This window comes from Schistocerca americana, chromosome 10 (genome assembly GCF_021461395.2).
Source record: "Schistocerca americana isolate TAMUIC-IGC-003095 chromosome 10, iqSchAmer2.1, whole genome shotgun sequence".
NCBI lineage: Eukaryota > Metazoa > Arthropoda > Insecta > Orthoptera > Acrididae > Schistocerca > Schistocerca americana.
The window spans coordinates 101,456,228-101,474,833 of NC_060128.1; the positions used below are offsets into that span (position 1 = coordinate 101,456,228).

The 18,606-nt window shown below is 44.6% G+C and overlaps 1 protein-coding gene across 1 annotated transcript in view; it reads right to left on the reverse strand.

Moving 5' to 3' along the window:
* Window positions 1–18,606, reverse strand: part of LOC124552273 — an 89,358-nt gene that overhangs the window by 39,385 nt on the left and 31,367 nt on the right. The window contains exon 3 of the mRNA XM_047126552.1: window positions 12,036–12,194. Coding sequence (XP_046982508.1) covers window positions 12,036–12,194 — 159 coding nt within the window. The remainder of the gene's footprint in view (window positions 1–12,035; window positions 12,195–18,606) is intronic.

Sequence of the window (18,606 nt, forward strand, 5' to 3'; positions counted from 1 at the left end):
GACACACAAACAAACACAAACATACACACAAAATTCAAGCTTTCGCAACACACTGTTGCCTCATCAGGAAAGAGGGAAGGAGAGGGGAAGACGAAAGGAAGTGGGTTTTAAGGGAGAGGGTAAGGAGTCATTCCAATCCCGGGAGCGGAAAGACTTACCTTTGGGGGAAAAAAGGACAGGTATACACTCGCACACACGCACATATCCATCCACCTATATATATATATATATATATATATATATATATATATATATATATATGGTGTTACAAAAAGGTACGGCCAAACTTTCAAGAAACATTCCTCACACACAAAGAAAGAAAATATGTTATGTGGACATGTGCCCGGAAACGCTTACTTTCCATGTTAGAGCTCATTTTATTATTTCTCATCAAATCACATTAATCATGGAATGGAAACACACAGCAACAGAACGTACCAGCGTGACTTCAAACACTTTGTTACAGGAAATGTTCAAAATATCCTCCGTTAGCGAGGATACATGCATCCACCCTCCGTCGCACGGAATCCCTGATGCGCTGATGCAGCCCTGGAGAATAGCGTATTGTATCACAGCCGTCCACAATACGACCACGAAGAGTCTCTACATTCGGTACCGGGGTTGCGTAGACAAGAGCTTTCAAATGCCCCCATAAATGAAAGTCAAGAGGGTTGAGGTCAGGAGAGCGTGGAGGCCACGGAATTGGTCCGCCTCTACCAATCCATCGGTCACCGAATCTGTTGTTGAGAAGCGTACGAACACTTCGACTGAAATGTGCAGGAGCTCCATCGTGCATGAACCACATGTTGTGTCGTACTTGTAAAGGCACATGTTCTAGCAGCACAGGTAGAGTATCCCGTATGAAATCATGATAACGTGCTCCATAGAGCGTAGGTGGAAGAACATGGGGCCGAATCAAGACATCACCAACAATGCCTGCCCAAACGTTCGCAGAAAATCTGTGTTGATGACGTAATTGCACAATTGCTTGCGGATTCTCGTCAGCCCACACATGTTGATTGTGAAAATTTATAATATGATCACGTTGGAATGAAGCCTCATCCGCAAAGAGATTATATTTACTGAAATGAGGATTGACACATTGTTGGATGAACCATTCGCAGAAGTGTACCCGTGGAGGCTAATCAGCTGCTGATAGTGCCTGCACACGCTGTACATGGTATGGAAACAACTGGTTCTCCCGTAACACTCTCCATACATTGACGTGGTCAACGTTACCTTGTACAGCAGCAACTTTTCTGACGCTGACAGAATACTGCACCAAGAATTGCCTCGTCCATTGCAGGTGTCCTCGTCGTTCTAGGTCTTCCCCAGTCGCGAGTCATAGGCTGGAATGTTCCGTGCTCCCTAAGACGCCGATCAATTGCTTCGAACGTCTTCCTGTCGGGACACATTCGTTCTGGAAATCTGTCCCGATACAAACGTACCGGGCCACGGCTATTGCCCCGTGCTAATCCATACATCAAATGGGCATCTGCCAACTCCGCATTTGTAAACATTGCACTGACTGCAAAACCACGTTCGTGATGAACACTTACCTGTTGATGCTACGTACTGATGTGCTTGATGCTAGTACTGTAGAGAAATGAGTCGCATGTCAACATAAGCACCGAAGTGAACATTACCTTCCTTCAATTGGGCCAACTGGCGGTGAATCGAGGAAGTACAGTACGTACTGACGAAACTAAAATGAGCTCTAACATGGAAATGAAGCGTTTCCGGACACATGTTCACACAACATGTTTTCTTTATTTGCGTGTGAGGAATGTTTCCTGAAAGTTTGGCCGTACCTTTTTGTAACACCCTATATATATATATATATATATATATATATATATATATATATATATATATATATGTGTGTGTGTGTGTGTGTGTGTAGTGTGTAACAAAAAAGTACGGCACAAATTGCAGGACAGATTCCTCACATGTAGACGAAGAAATTATATTGTATAAACATAGGTCTGGAAACGCTTTGTTTTCTTATTAGAAGTCATTTTCTGCAACTCGTAAAGCACGGGAAACACACATGAACAGAACACACTAGCGTAGAACGTGCAACTTCTTCTCAAACGAGATTTCCAATATGCCATACGTGAGCACTGATAGAAGGATCAAGTCGCCGTCGTAGAGAATCCCGGATGCGCTGATGTATGTCTGTAGTATTGCGTGTAGTTTCGCAACCTTCCGTAATATGGGCACGGACACTCTGTAAATCTTGTGCTGGGGTTCAACACACCAGAGCTTTCAAATGCTCTCGAAAATAAAAGTCCAGTGGGTTTAGGTCCAGAGAACTTAGAGGCTAGGAAATTGGTCCATTCCTACATATCCAAGTTTAGTGGGTTTAGGTCCGGAGAATGAGGAGGTGCTCCACCGTGGATGAAGTCCATTCTTTGTGACACAGAAAATGAGTTGTAACATGGAAACAAAGCATTTCCAGACCGATTATCACATGTTCGACTACGTGTGAGGAATGTGTCTTACAATTTTTGCTGTACATTTGTGCTAGATTCAGTATATATATATATATATATATATATATATATATATATATATATATGGAGCAAAGATGAACTGATACTCATTCTAGAGCAACGATTCTGGACGCAAGCGAGGAAAACCAGGGGGATACCAACTTTCTAAAACGGCAGATTGTTATGCCTGACCACATGGGCATGAGGATCTTGGGAAAGCTGGAAAGTGTTGGACGTCCAGTGCATATTGCAGAATGCGTTGGTGGTTTTGTGACGACTCCCTAACCCAATGTCCTCGGCGGTACTTTTGGGGCAGCCACCACAAATTGTATAAAGCATGGGTACTGACCAAGATGTAGCTATGTCTGTTGGCCGAAAAATAATTAATGACAAGAATTGCGCCAGCTAGAATAAAGAGATAACATTATTTCTGACGAGACGTACACCAGAAATACAAGTCCGAGTAATATCCGAGAGTAATCCGTGTACTGAACCTAGTCGAGCACAATAGCAAATATCACACTGCAATGGCTCCGCTATAAACTCCACGAAAGGCTAGCAACAGACATTCGACAATGGACTGTCCGTCTCGGGGCCAGCCCTCCTCCTTATATGCAAAAGGCAGAGGGCACTGCGGACCCGAGCTCAGCCATGGCGCGACCTCTTCCGTCGGCGGTGACGCCCTGAGACGCCGACGGCCGCGACAGGAACTGTGGCCAGCGATGTCACGGTCAGGGCGCGCGTGCGGGAGCCGGTTGGTTCGTTGGTTGGGTCCGTGGAGACAACAGGTGGGACTCTTGATTACTGACAAGGGGAAGGCCTACGACACGGCCAACGAATTCGGCTCAAATTTGGCAGGTCGCTTGTGTACAACCCAAAATGAAGGAATCTAAGATATTTTGGATCAACACCCCCTCGTTTTTGAGAAAGTCACCCCTAAAGTTTATGACCAGCAATCGACACAAAATGGACAGGATCGATAGATAATTGTAAGTAGAGCTTTTTTTCATCATCAGGTATGGGGTCCGAAAACGCATACTTTTCCAGTAATGGGGGTAAGAAAGTTGTACAACTGCCGCTTCTGTACAGACATGCAAATAGCTTTTCGCCGGCAGCGCCGATAGCGCAATGGCCAAGATAACTGGCTCGGAGCCGGCCGCGGTGGTCTCGCGGTTCTAGGCGCTCAGTCCGGAACCGCGCGACTGCTACGGTCGAGGGTTCGAATCCTGCCTCAGGCATGGATGTGTGTGGTGTCCTTAGGTTAGTTAGGTTTAAGTAGTTCTAAGTTCTAGGGGACTGATGACCATAGATGTTAAGTCCCATAGTGCTCAGAGCCATTTGAACCATTTTTTTGAACTGGCTCGGAATGGGAGAACCCGGGTTCTAATCTCGAAGAAACCTAGCGGATGTTACTCTTTTCGTTTGTATCTTTCCGTATCTCAATTGATAGGGATAGGAGGGTTAATAAGGTAAGGAAAACAATAAGGAATGATAATAATAAGATAGGCAAACTAATTTCCCAAACGCCGTGAGTTAGTAAAGTATTAAACTTTTAAGCCTTGTCACATGAAAACAACTCCGAGTAAGACTGCTGCGAATTCCTCACGAGGGATCACAGACAGCCAACCGCGCGACGCTTGTTTACAGCGAGACACGGGACGGAATGCACGCGCGGAGAGTTATGTTGTCCCGGTTGCCTCTTCGTCATATCATAGTTGTGAACCTGGAAGACTGAAGGTGTCCAGCACGAGCCTTATAGAAGTCAATCGGAGAGAGTTATTTTCCGTCATTAGGCTGCCGCGAACCTCGCGGATACATGTAGTGGATTTTCCATCGTTAATGCACCGAATGAAATACCTTTTGTGAATGAAGACAGTGCCCTTCAGTAAGTAACATATGACGAGTACTGTATGTAGTTTGTAGTAATTTGCTCGTATGTTTATGCTGTAGTAACTAGTTATTGTTTGCTGTGTCCTATCTTTCGAGATTCGAACCCGGGTTCTTCGAGTCCCAGCCAGTTATCTTGGCCGGTGCACTATCAGTGCTGTCGCCGAATAGCGTTTACCATGTGGGTACAGAAGCGGCAGTTATAAAAGTTTCTTTCCTCGATTTCTGGAAAAGTTTGCGTTTGCGGACCCCATACCCGATGATGAAAAATGCTCTATTTACAATTATCTATCGATCCCTCCAATTTTGAGTCGATTGCTCTTCACAACCTTTACGGGTGATTTTCTCAAAAACGCGGGGGTGTTGACCCAAAATAACTTAGATTCCTTCGTTTTAGGTTGTACACAAGCGACCTGCCAAATTTGAGCCGAATCCGTTGGCGTGTGCTGAGGCCTTCCCCTTGTGAGTATAGCAGATCCAAGGACAGAGAACAATGCGTGCGTTCTGGAGTACAACACATGGCGCGTATTGCAGAACTGGGGCTCTGCAAGAGATGATGTGGTCTAAAGTTAACCCACCAAACGCCCGTTACGACTGCTGTAGATATGGGTAGTTTAGACTAGGCCATGGATAAGTGGAAATGTATCACCAGGACATGTGATTCATGTTCCTCATTACAGCAGGTCGGTATGCATGTCCAGGTATCCTGTCATACAGAATAGTGAGTTATGTATGGTGACATACGCCACATATACGCAAATCAATTTTGTATCTTTAAATGCAGACGTTTTAGTTTACCCCATTACCGTGACTCCTGTGGATATAAATTAGAGCTACACGTTTTCAGTAACCAGTGACAATTTTCTTTCAGAAGTTTTAACTCCCATCATTAGTTACTTTTATGTCATGTATGTGTCACGTGCATTTGCTGTAAATCCATCTGACAAACTCCGATACGCGCAGCGAGAGTAAAACAAATTGCCTTTGTCTGCAGCAGTCTTGGAGTGCCAATTGACATCAATTTGCATACGGGTTTACTAATACGTACATCAGAGATATCAGAATATCCCAAGTTTGGCACAGTTTGCAGAGTGAATCCCTAGGGGGCAGATGTGCCAGAACATGTAGACAGGCCATCCCCACCATACCGTCGCATCGATTTACTTCGGCACTGCTGACAGGCAACAGAGTGAACAGATATTTAATGGAGGCTGCTGCTTTAGAACCAACAGCGCCTTCTGTGAATTGCACACACGTAATGTTCCAACAGTATTGGCGTTTTCGGCGACACAAATGGTGATAACATTGGACACCTGCCATGGGACGTAGAAACTTGGAGAACTGCAATATCAACTAATTGCTTTCTGCATATCTAATCATTTTCATGCAAATGTCTCTGGAAACCTTTGGCATAATTATGAATTGCATATACACTACTGGCCATTAAAACTGCTACACCAAGAAGAAATGCATATGATAAACGGGTATTCATTGGGCAAATATATTACACTAGAACTGACATGTGATTACATTTTCACGCAATTTGGGTGCATAGATCATGAGAAATCGGTACCCAGAACAACCACCGCTGGCCGTAATAACGGCCTTGATACGCCTGGACATTATGTCAAACAGAGCTTGGATGGCGTGTACAGGTACAGCTGCCCATGCAGCTTCAACACGATACCACAGTTCATAAAGTGACTGGCGTATTGTGACGAGCCAGTTGCTCGCCCACCATTAACCAGAAGATTTCAATTGGTAACAGATCTGGAGAATGTGCTAGCCAGGGCAGCAGTCGAAGATTTTCTGTATCCAGAAAGACCCGTACAGGACTTGCAACATGCGGTCGTGCAATATCCTGCTGAAATTTAGGGTTTCGCGGGGATCGAATGAAGGGTACAGCCACGGGTGGTAACACATCTGAAATGTAACGTCCACTATTCAAAGTGCCGTCAGTGTGAACAAGTGACCAAGACGTGTAACCAATGGCACCCTATACCACCACGCCAGGTGATACGCCAGTATGGCGATGACGAATACACGCTTCCGATGTGTGTTCACTTCGACGTCGCCAAACAAGGATGTGATCTTCATGATGCTGTAAAAACCTGGATTCATCCGAAAAAAATGACGTTTTGCCATTCGTGCACCCAGGTTCATCGTCGAGTACACCATCGCAGCCGCTCCTGTCTGTGATGCAGAGTCAAGGGTAACTGCAGCAATGGTTTCCGAGCTGATGGTCCATGCTGCTGCAAACGTCGTCGAACTGTTCGGGGAGATGTCTTGCAAACGTTCTCATCTGTTGACTCGGGGATCGAGACGTCGCTGCACGATCCGTTACAGCAATGCGTATAAGATGCCTGTTATCTCGACTGCTAGTGATACGAGGCCGTTGGGATCCAGCACGGCTTTCCGTATTACCCTCCTGAATCCACCGATTCCATATTCTGCTAGCACTCATTGGATCTCGATCAACGCGAGCAGCAATGTCACGATACGAGAAACCGCAATCACGATAGGTTACAATCCGACCTTTATCAAGATCGCATTTCTCCTCCTTACACGAGGCATCACAACAACGTTTCACCAGGCAACGCCAGTCAACTGCTGTTTGTGTATGAGAAATCGGTTGGAAACTTTCCTCATGTCAGCACGTTGTAGGTGTCGCCACCGGCGCCAGACTTGTGTAAATGCTCTGAAAAGCTAATCATTTGTATATCTCAGCATCTTCTTGCTGTCGGTTAAATTTCGGGTCTGCAGCACGTCATCTTCGTGGTGTAGCAAATTTAATGGCCAGTAGTGTAGTATGTATATTTATTAGCGTTTTCACTGCATTTTCCATACCGGAGTTCTAAAGTGCATTTTGCATCAGAGTTATAAATCTGAGTTGCCGTTAGCCACAAGCAGCGGACTGGTAGACATGAAGAGAAAGGACCAGGTGATTGGATTCAAAAGCAGCTACTGATTGAGGTGCAGTTTGGGCTGTAATTATCGTATGGCTTGGTAGCTATGCAAATGCATTAATGCGGAACCGATTTAGGCTGAAAGAAAATTGTTTCGAAATTTGTCCACCAGGTGCAATTCTGGCTCTATATGATGTATGACATAACGTGAGTGAACAGTATGGTTATCGAGAGGAGAGCTTGCGTTGTTAGTAAAAGTGTCATATGTGAACAGCATCAATTACAGTTACAGTTACTGAGAGTATCAAATGGCTCTGAGCACTATAAGATTTAACATCTGAGGTCATCAGTCCCCTAGAACTTAGAACTACTTAAACCTAACTAACCCCATGCCCGAGGCAGGATTCGAACCTGTGACCGTAGCAGTCGCGCGGTTCCGGACTGAGCGCCTAGAACCGCTCGGTCACCGCGGCCGGCCTGAGAGTATCACCGACTGCAATGTCTGAGGAGAGGCCTGGCATCATTAAATGAAGACGATTATAAGGAAACAATAATACATGGGTGAGTCTGGTATGGCACCTGGAAGAGGAAGGCGTCCTATGCAGGTGGAAGATGTTGACAAAGTTCGGAGTAGGTATTAAAATCCATTGAGAAGAAATAAAACTTTGAGATTTGCCTATGACATTGTAATTCTGCCAGAGACAGCAAAGCACTTGGAAGAGCAGTTGAACGTAATGGATACTGTCTTGAAAGGAGAATATAAGATGTACATCAACAAAAGTAAAACGAGGATAATGGAATGTAGTCGAATTAAGTCGGGTGATGCTGCGGGAATTAGAGTAGGAAATGAGACACTTCAAGTAGTAAAGGATAAATAGTTTGGATAAGAAGAGAATAGAAGCTTTCGAGATTTGGTGCTACAGAAGAATGCTGAAGATTAGATGGGTAGATCACATAACTAATGAGGAGGTATTGAATAGAATTAGGGAGAAGAGGAGTTTGTGGCACGACTAGAAGAAGGGACCGGTTGGTAGAACATGTTTTGAGGCATCAAGGGATCACAAATTTAGCATTGGAGGGCAGCGTGGAGGGTAAAAATCGTAGAGGGAGACCAAGAGATGAATACACTAAGCAGAGTCAGAAGGTCGTAGGTTGCAGTAGGCACTTGCACAGGATAGAGTAGCATGGAGAGCTGCATCAAACCAGTCTCAGGACTGAAGACCACAACAACAACAACAACACCTGTATAAGATCCAGATGATGCAACAAATGTAACCTCATGATCTACAGCAACGTTCTGAATTTGCTCTTCATTTTCTCTCAATGATCGATGACACGGGACTGTGCAATATTCTATGGAGTGACGAGGCAAATTTTACACTACAGGGTGCAGTGAGTGCACAGAACTGCCGAATTTGGCGAACTTTGAAACCACGTGTTGTGCGTAAGGAGCAACTGCACTCGCCGTATGTGACTCTGTGGTGTGGACACACAAACACCTTTATTCTCGGCCCGTACTTCTTTCAAGAGAATACACACAGAGAGACTGACATTTGCACGCTATCGAGACCTCTTGTCCAGCATGTGTTTACTGACTGGGTAGTGCACAACTGTGAGGAAACCATTATTTTAATGCAAGATGGGGAAAAATTTCTCGTCACTCGCTCAGTGAACGATCTCCTTAATGCAACCTTCCATGAATGTGTTGTCTCCAGAGGTTTTGCAGGTGCGTGGCCTGCAAGACCACCTGATATGAATTCATATGACTTTCAGCTGTGTGCGTATCTAAAGTAACCATTTACTAGGGACACATTCAATCTCCACCTAATCTGATGGCCAGTATACACCAACACGTTGGCCAGATTTCACTGCTGCTAACAACTGTTGATCATGTTTTTAGTGCTCATAGTGAACAAATTGTACGGGGTGTTCAAAAAATCTCTCCGCAGTGCCGTATGATAGTTAGCCGCGCGTGCCGTATCATTATTCGCCTGCCTGGGCTACTTCCCTTCAAGTGGACTCTCCCGACATTCCACTGTTTCGTTTATCTCAGCCAGCGTCAGTAGTATCGTTGGTGTGTGTCGTTACCTGTTGACGTGAACGTTTAAGTTTAGTTTCTTTGTTCATTTGTTTCGTCTTTGTCACTGGTAAAATGCTAACCGTTGAAGAACGTGTGCTTTTAGTCGAACAATTGTTCAAAACTGTCGGTAAATACACAGTTTCAGTTCGTCAAACATTTAATTCAGTTTTCCCGGAGACAACACTCCCCATATGGCGATACTGTGCGAGATTTGATTAACAAATTTCGAAGTACGGGTTCAGTGACAGATGCACCGAGAAGTGGTTGTTCTAGCGTGTGTCTGACGATAAACTACTCGATATTTCCTATAAAATGTCCACGAGTCCGAACAAGTCAGTAAGAAAACTCCTACACAGTTTCAGTTCGTCAAACATTTAATTCAGTTTTCCCTGAGACAATACTCCCACATCGCGATACCGTGCGAGATTTGATTAACAAATTTCGAAGTACGGGTTCAGTGACAGATGCACCGAGAAGTGATTGTTCTAGCGTTCTGTCTGAGGATAAACTACTCGATATTTCCTATAAAATGTCCACGAGTCCGAACAAGTCAGTAAGAAAACTCGCCCAGGAGAAAACTCGCCACACAGGTGTAAGGGAAAAAATTAGAACTTTTCCCATACAGAGTGCAAGAACTGAAAAATACTGATCATGGCAAGAGACTGCATTACTGTCAATGGTTCAAATATTTCAATCAGCAAAATGGAAGTGGTATTCTTAATGACACGTTTTTCACAGCTAAGGCGTGGTTTGTTTTATCCTGCTACATGAACTCGCAAAATTCTCGTATGTGTACTGCAAATCCATTGTGTTCCAGAAGAAATGTTACAGCTTGTGTTTGGGAACATGATTAGACGCATTGAATTGTGTATTCAACAACGGGGGGGGGGGGGGGGGGGGGGGGGAGGGGGGGAGGTGGGCACTTTCAACATTTAATGTGAAAAATTTTAGGTAAAAATTAATATTCAATACATCTACATCTACATGACTACTTTGCAATTCACATTTAAGTGTTTGGCAGAGGGTTCATCGAACCACAATCATACTATCTCTCTACCATTCCACTCCCGAACAGCGCGCGGGGAAAACGAACACCTAAACCTTTCTGTTCGAGCTCTGATTTCACTTATTTTATTTTGATGATCATTCCTACCTATGTAGGTTGGGCTCAACAAAATATTTCCGCATTCGGAAGAGAAAGTCGGTGACTGAAATTTCGTAAATAGATCTCGCCGCGACGAAAAACTTCTTTGCTTTAATGAGTTCCATCCCAACTCGCGTATTATATCTGCCACACTCTCTACCCTTTTACGTGAGAATACAAAACGAGCAGCCCTTTTTTGCACCCTTTCGATGTCCTCCGTCAATCCCACCTGGTAAGGATCCCACACCGCGCAGCAATATTCCAACAGAGGACGAACGAGTGTAGTGTAAGCTGTCTCTTTAGTGGACTTGTTGCATCTTCCAAGTGTCCTGCCAATGAAACGCAACCTTTGGCTCGCCTTCCCCACACTATTATCTATGTGGTTTTTCCAACTTAAGTTGTTCGTAATTTAAACACCCAGGTACTTAGTTGAATTGACAGCCTTGACAATTGTACTATTTATCGAGTAATCGAATTCCAACGGATTTCTTTTGGAACTCGTGTGGATCACCTCACACTTTTCGTTATTTAGCGTCAACTGCCACCTGCCACACCATGCAGCAATCTTTTCTAAATCGCTTTGCAACTGATACTGGTCTTCGGATGACCTTACTAGACGGTAAATTACAGCATCATCTCCGAACAACCTAAGAGACCTGCTCAGATTGTCACCCAGGTCATTTATACAGATCAGGAACAGCAGAGGTCCCAGGACGCTTCCCTGGGGAACACCTGATATCACTTCAGTTTTACTCGATGATTTGCCGTCTATTACTACGAACTGCGAACAGGAAATCGCGAATCCAGTCGCACAACTGAGACGATACCCCATAGGCCCGTATCTTGATTAGAAGTCGCTTGTGAAGAACGGTGTCAAAAGCTTACCGGAAATCCAGAAATACGGAATCAACCTGAGATCCCCCGTCGATAGCGGTCATTACTTCGTGCGAATAAAGAGCTATGTATTTTCACTGAGTATCATTTCGGTATATTCCTGCGGCATACAGCACGCTCGGCTATCAATCACACGGCACTGCAAAGAGACTTTTTGAATACTCCGTATAAGTGGCAGTTAATAATAAAACCAACATGATAGCTTTCCCATTTGTTTGACATTTTCTGGCCATGTCCTCTACCTAATCCATTACATATGGAAACATTTCTACACATATTTCTTGCATGCAGAGCGCCAGATTTGCACCTAGTGGCCAAAATTAGAAGTAATTTGTTTTTCAAGTTCAAATCCGTTTAACACATTAGAATACCCATCAAGTTTACAATAATTATAGCCCACGCTGGACAGATGGGAATAGGTGGACTTCAATTATAAGCACCTGATAGCTGAAAATGCGTGTCAGAAATTGTGTTGATTATGGTCTGAACAAAGAGAGGCAACCAGCAAGCGTCTGGACTTGACGCGTGGGTACTGTGGAGGAAAGGCAGCTGCGGTGAGGGTCGGGTGAGTAGGTGGTTGTGGGCGTGGCGGGTGGTCTGACACGACAGACGGAACAACAGGCACTTACGGAGACCGTTGGGAAGTCCAGGCCCACGCTGAACACGTGCAGGGACGAGTTGACGTAGCGGACCTTGGCGTCGCCGTCTCGTTGGAATGTGGACAGGTCGGTCAACCAGCCCTTCTTCAGTGAGATCTCTGTCGTGCGCTCGATGCCCAGCGGATCAGTCTGGCGACAAAAACACCCCGAGCATCCGACAGTCAGTCTATACCTTTAAATGTAAAACACCGAGACTCGTTTATATTGCACTACACAGTTCACCTTTGAAGTGAATAACACGATACGCCCTAGTGTGTTGTTTATATTACACAACTGGCCATTAAAATTGCTACACCAAGAAGAAATGCAGAAGATAAACGCGTATTCATCGGACAAATATATTACACTAGAACTGACATGTGATTACATTTTCACGCAATTTGGGTGCATAGATCCTGAGAAATCAGTACCCAGAACAACCATCTCTGGCCGTAATAACGGCCTTGATACGCCTGGGCGTTGACTCAAACAGAGCTAGCGTTGGGTTGGCAGAAGAGCCAACACCGTGTTAGTAGAGGAGGCCGAAATGCACGCGTTTTACCTCACGCAGGCTGTCGTAAGGAGGGAAGGACTACACTGACGTGAGGTCTGGAACATGACAAGGAATTAGAATTCAGAAAGCGCACGGAATTAATTTGATACTTAACTTTAATCCATTAATGATGAACGTCGCTCTTGACGGTACATGATTCACAATATTATCTGTTCAGAATACATTCGTAGTAACTGAATATGGCGCGTTGCTAGGTCTTAGCAAATGACGTAGCTGTAGGCTATGCTAAACTGTCGTCTCTGCAAATGAGAGCGTATGTAGTCAGTGAACCGTCGCTAGCAAAGTCGGCTGTACAACTGGGGCGAGTGCTAGGAAATCTCTCTAGACCTGCCGTGTGGAGGCGCTCGGTCTGCAATCACTGATAGTGGCGACACACGGGTCCGACGTATACTAACGGACCGCGGCCGATTTCAGGGCTACCACCTAGCAAGTGTGGTGTCTGGCGGTGACACCACAGCTTGGATGGAGTGTACAGGTACAGCTGCCCATACAGCTTCAACACGATACCACAGTTCATCAAGAGTAGTGACTGGTATATTGTGACGAGCCAGTTGCTCGGCCACCATTGACCAGAAGTTTTCAATTGGTGAGAGATCTGGAGAATGTGCTGGCCAGGGCAGCAGTCGAAAATATTCTGTATCCAGAAAGGCCGTACAGGACCTGCAACATCCGGTCGTGCATTACTCTGGTGAAATGTAGGGTTTCGCAGGGATCGAATGAAGGGTAGAGCCACGGGTCGTAACACATCTGAAATGTAACGTCCACTGTTCAAAGTGCCGTCAATGCGAACAAGAGGTGACCGAGACGTGTAACCAATGGCACCCAATACCATCACACCGGGTGATACGCCAGTATGGTGTTGACGAATACACGCTTCCAATGTGCGTTCACCGCGATGTCGCCAAACACGGATGCGACCATCATGATGCTGTAAATAGAACATCGATTCATCCGAAAAAATGACGCTTTGCCATTCCTTCACCCAGGTTCGTCGTTGAGTACACCATCGCAGGCGCTCCTGTCTGTGATGCAGCGTCAAGGGTAATCGCAGCCATGGTGTCCGAGCTGATAGTCCATGCTGCCGCAAACGTCGTCGAACTGTTCGTGCAGATGGTTATAGTCTTGCAAACGTTACCATGTGCTGCCTCAGGAATCGAGACTTGGCTGCACGATCCGTTACAGCCATGCGGATAAGATGCCTGTCATCTCGACTGCTGGTAATACGAGGCCGTTGGGATCCAGCACGGCGTTCCGTATTACCCTCCTGAACCCACCGATTCCATATTCTGCTAACAGTCATTGGATCTCGACCAACGCGAGCAGCAATGTCGCGATACGATAAACCGCAATCGAGATTGGCTACAATCCGACCTATATCAAAGTTGGAAACGGTATGGTACGCATTTCTCCTCCTTACACGAGGCATCACAACAACGTTTCACCAGGCAACGCCGGTCATCTGCTGATTGTGTATGAGGAATCGGTTGGAAACTTTCCTCATGTCAGCACGTTTTAGGTGTCGCCACCGGCGCCAACCTTGTGTGGGTGGTCTGAAAAGCTAAGCATTTGCATATCAGAGCGTCTTCTTCCTGTCGGTTAAATTTCGCATATGTAGCACGTCATCTTTGTGCTGTGTAACTTTAATTAGGCAGTAGCGTATTAGTATTGTTATGTGACTGCACGCAGCACTTATTTTGCATCATTTACCCCAGGCCTTATCAACAGGGGGAGGGATGGGTAGTTTATGACCAACTGTTGCGAATATACTCTACATTTCAAAACACTGAAAAATGTATTTACAGTGTAAGGAGCGGTGATAGGTGACTAAGTTGTTGCGGGCGTGTCGCGTGGGCTTACACAACAGACAGAACAAGAGGCACTTACGGAGACCGTAAACATAAGGAATGTAAAACTCAGACAGGCTCAAATAAAACAAGACACTCACACGTTAAAATCCATCTGCAGCGTTCGTCAGAAATGGAAACACACACCTACATACACACTTTCATTAACATGAGCAAACTCACCTCACACACACGACCGCCATCTCTGTGAGTTCCGATACGCACTCCAGTCCGAGCTGCTGGAGAGGGCGGCGATGTGTGTGAGGTGTGTGTGTGTGTGTGTGTGTGTGTGTGTGTGTGTGTGTGTGTGTGTGTGTGTATGTATTAATTTTGGTAGGAATCCAAGAAATGGTTTGCCACAATGTGTGTGTGTGTATGTATTTCCTTTTATGATGTGGGCTGGCTGGAAGCTAATGTGTAAATATCTGCAACTTAACCTGTCATCTTTACAGTAAGTAGCACTGCATTTTTCCTTACACTCTTGATACTCCTACTTCGAATTTCCATTGTTCGAAAAATTTATTTAACGTTTTTAATGAATTCTTCTACCAGATTACATAATTGTTTTAGATTTTTAGGTTAAACTGACAATATTATTAAGTTCCCTCTCAATTACAAGTAGACTTAACTTTTAACAATTAATATTATACTCAATAATTTCAGGTTGTGGACACTACTTGCAAATAATATTTAATTTCGTGATCACCGTCTTTGGGACGGATTGACAAATCAGCTGTAGCGGAACACGTTTTCAAAGGCGGTGATCACGAAATAAAATTTAGTGAGACAAACGTGATAGTTTTTTTTTCTTTATTGTTATTTTCAAACCCGTACAAACAGGCACGCTGTCAGCAGCATGGTACGCCGCTCTTCAGCCGTAGAGGAGATAGAGAAAGAACAGAAAGAATACACAAAGGTGACATAACGGTGGGTAAAACGTGATAGCTAGGACCTCACATTATTATACTCGCATGTATAGAGAAGCTATAGAGATCTACAAGTACGGAAATAATTTTAATAGAAAAGAAGAAGGATTAAAACTAGACAAGGTATGGCGGTCGACTTCGTACCAACAAAGTGACAATCGATTACTTGTAATCGAGAGAGATGGCACTAACCAGAGATAGTTTTAAAGTCGAAAGCACGTGACGAGTGGTGGCGCCATCTAAGCGCTCTATACAGGGTGTTACAAAAAGGTACGGCCCAAACTTTCAGGAAACATTCCTCACACACAAATAAAGAAAAGATGTTTTGTGGACATATGTCCGGAAACGCTTAGTTTCCATGTTAGAGCTCATTTTAGTTTCGTCAGTATGTACTGTACTTCCTCGATTCACCTCCATGATTTAGTACGGGATACTCTACCTGTGCTGCTAGAACATGTGCCTTCACAAGTACGACACAACATGAGGTTCATGCACGATGGAGCTCCTGCACATTTCAGTCGAAGTGTTCGTACGCTTCTCAACAACAGATTCGGTGACCGATGGATTGGTAGAGGCGGACCAATTCCGTGGCCTCCGCGCTCTCCTGACCTCAACCCTCTTGACTTTCATTTATGGGGGCATTTGAAAGCTCTTGTCTACGCAACCCCGGTACCAAATGTAGACACTCTTCGCGCTCGTGTTGTGGACGGCTGTGATACAATACGCCATTCACCAGGGCTGCATCAGCGCATCAGGGATTCCATGTGACGGAGGGTGGATGCATGTATCCTCGCTAACGGAGGACATTTTGAACATTTCCTGTAGCAAAGTGTTTGAAGTCACGCTGGTACGTTCCGTTGCTGTGTGTTTCCATTCCATGATTAATGTGAGTTGAAGAGAAGTAATAAAATGAGCTCTAACATGGAAAGTAAGCGTTTCCGGACACATGTCCACATAACATATTTTCTTTCTTTGTATGTGAGGAATGTTTCCTGAAAGTTTGTCCGTACCTTTTTGTAACATCCTGTATAAGTGGGACCACCAGCGCCTAGCAGTCGGTCGCCGACTCACCTCTGAAGATGTTGCCCGCAGTAGGCAACGAAACGTCAGGAAGGAGAATTAGTTTTATATATGGACCACGCCAATTCAGCCCGGAAGTTTTAATTAATGGTAGTTTGAAATACCAAGTGATTTGACGATAGTATCGAAACCTTCACAAATGGTGTTCAGAAAAATAGTTAAACATCTTAGCTGTAAGTTGTACAATTGCATATTGATTGATAAACATGTTTATTTTACTAAATTATGCATATAAACTCAATTCTTGTTAAAATTTGGCTTATGTCAAACGTTTTCTTCCATTCTCTAAAGCAAAATGTCATACTTGAATATTTGTGAATATATTACTTTTCGTTGCAAGGTAACTAAAGTAGCTGTTTTAATAATACACTTGTCATCTGTCATTGCTGTCTCCTTATACACACAAACATGCACATCAACTCACATGCATGTACACACACACGTACACAGGCGCACACATATATATCAGGCCACGACGGAGCAGCCGTTTACGTGGCGAGAAATCCGAGTTCGAGCCATATTCAACAGATCGCAATCTATCGGAGACAGAAGAAGTAGAGGACGTTACGATGACAACAAGTGTGTGCTACCACATGAGAGATCCTTCCGGGTTCTCTGGTGGCCATAGCCAAGATCCAAACAAGTGGCTCAAAGTATATAAGCGTATGAGCAGATGTAACAAATGGGATGACACCGTGTGTTTGGCTAACGTATTTTTCTGCTTGGAGGGCATTGCCAAGCAATGATATGAGACCAACGAGGAGAATTTCAGAAGCTGGGAAGTATTCCAGGAAGAACTGCGTTAGGCGACACACAATGACAGAAATGCAAGGCTGACGATAAATTAAAGTGCAGGGCACAACGTCCAGGAGAAACTACAGCATCCTACATTCAAGACGCCTCGGAGCTGTGTAATATAGTGGATCCTAGAATGAAGGAGGAAGATAAGGTTGCACATCTCATGAAGGATGTACCGTAGGTCTCTAGAAGAGCGTAGCGTTCCAAAGGATTGGAGAAGGGCACAGGTCATCCCCGTTTTCAAGAAGAGGCGTCGAGCAGATGTGCAGAACTATAGACCTATATCTCAAACGTCGATCAGTTGTAGAATTTTGGAACACGTATTGTGTTCGAGTATAATGACTTTTCTGGAGACTAGAAATCTACTCTGTAGGAATCAGCATGGGTTTCGAAAAAGACGGTCATGTGAAACTCAGCTCGCGCTATTCGTCCAAGAGACTCGGATTCACAGGTAGATGCCGTGTTTCCTGACTTCCGCAAGGCGTTCGATACAGTTCCCCACAGTCGTTTAATGAACAAAGTAAGAGCATATGGACTATCAGACCAATTGTGTGATTGGATTGAAGAGTTCCTAGATAACAGGACGCAGCATGTCATTCTCAATGGAGAGAAGTCTTCCGAAGTAAGAGTGATTTCAGGTGTACCGCAGGGGAGTGTCATAGGACCGTTGCTATTCACAATATACATAAATGACCTTGCGGATGACATCGGAAGTTCACTGAGGCTTTTTGCGGATGTTGCTGTGGTATATCGAGAGGTTGTAACAATGGAAAATTGTAGTGAAATGCAGGAGGATCTGCAGCGAATTGACGCATGGTGCAGGGAATGGCAATTGAATCTCAATGAAGACAAGTGCAATGTGCTGCGAACACACAGAAAGATAGATCCTTTATCATTTAGCTACAAAATAGCAGGTCAGCAACTGGAAGCAGTTAATATCATAAATTATCTGGGAGTAAGCATTAGGATTGATTTAAAATGGAATGATCATATAATGTTGATCGTCGGTAAAGCAGATGCCAGACTGAGATTCATTGGAAGAATCCTAAGGAAATGTAATCCGAAAACAAAGGAAGTAGGTTACAGTACGCTTGTTCGCCCACTGCTTGAATACTGCTCAGCAGTGTGGGATCCGTACCAGATAGGGTTGATAGAATAGATAGAGAAGATCCAACGGAGAGCAGCGCGCTTCGTTACAGGATAATTTAGTAATCGCGAAAGCGTTACGGAGACGATAGATAAACTCCAGTGGAAGACTCTGCAGGAGAGACGCTCAGTAGCTCGGTACGGGCTTTTGTCAAAGTTTCGAGAACATACCTTCACCGAAGAGTCAAGCAGTA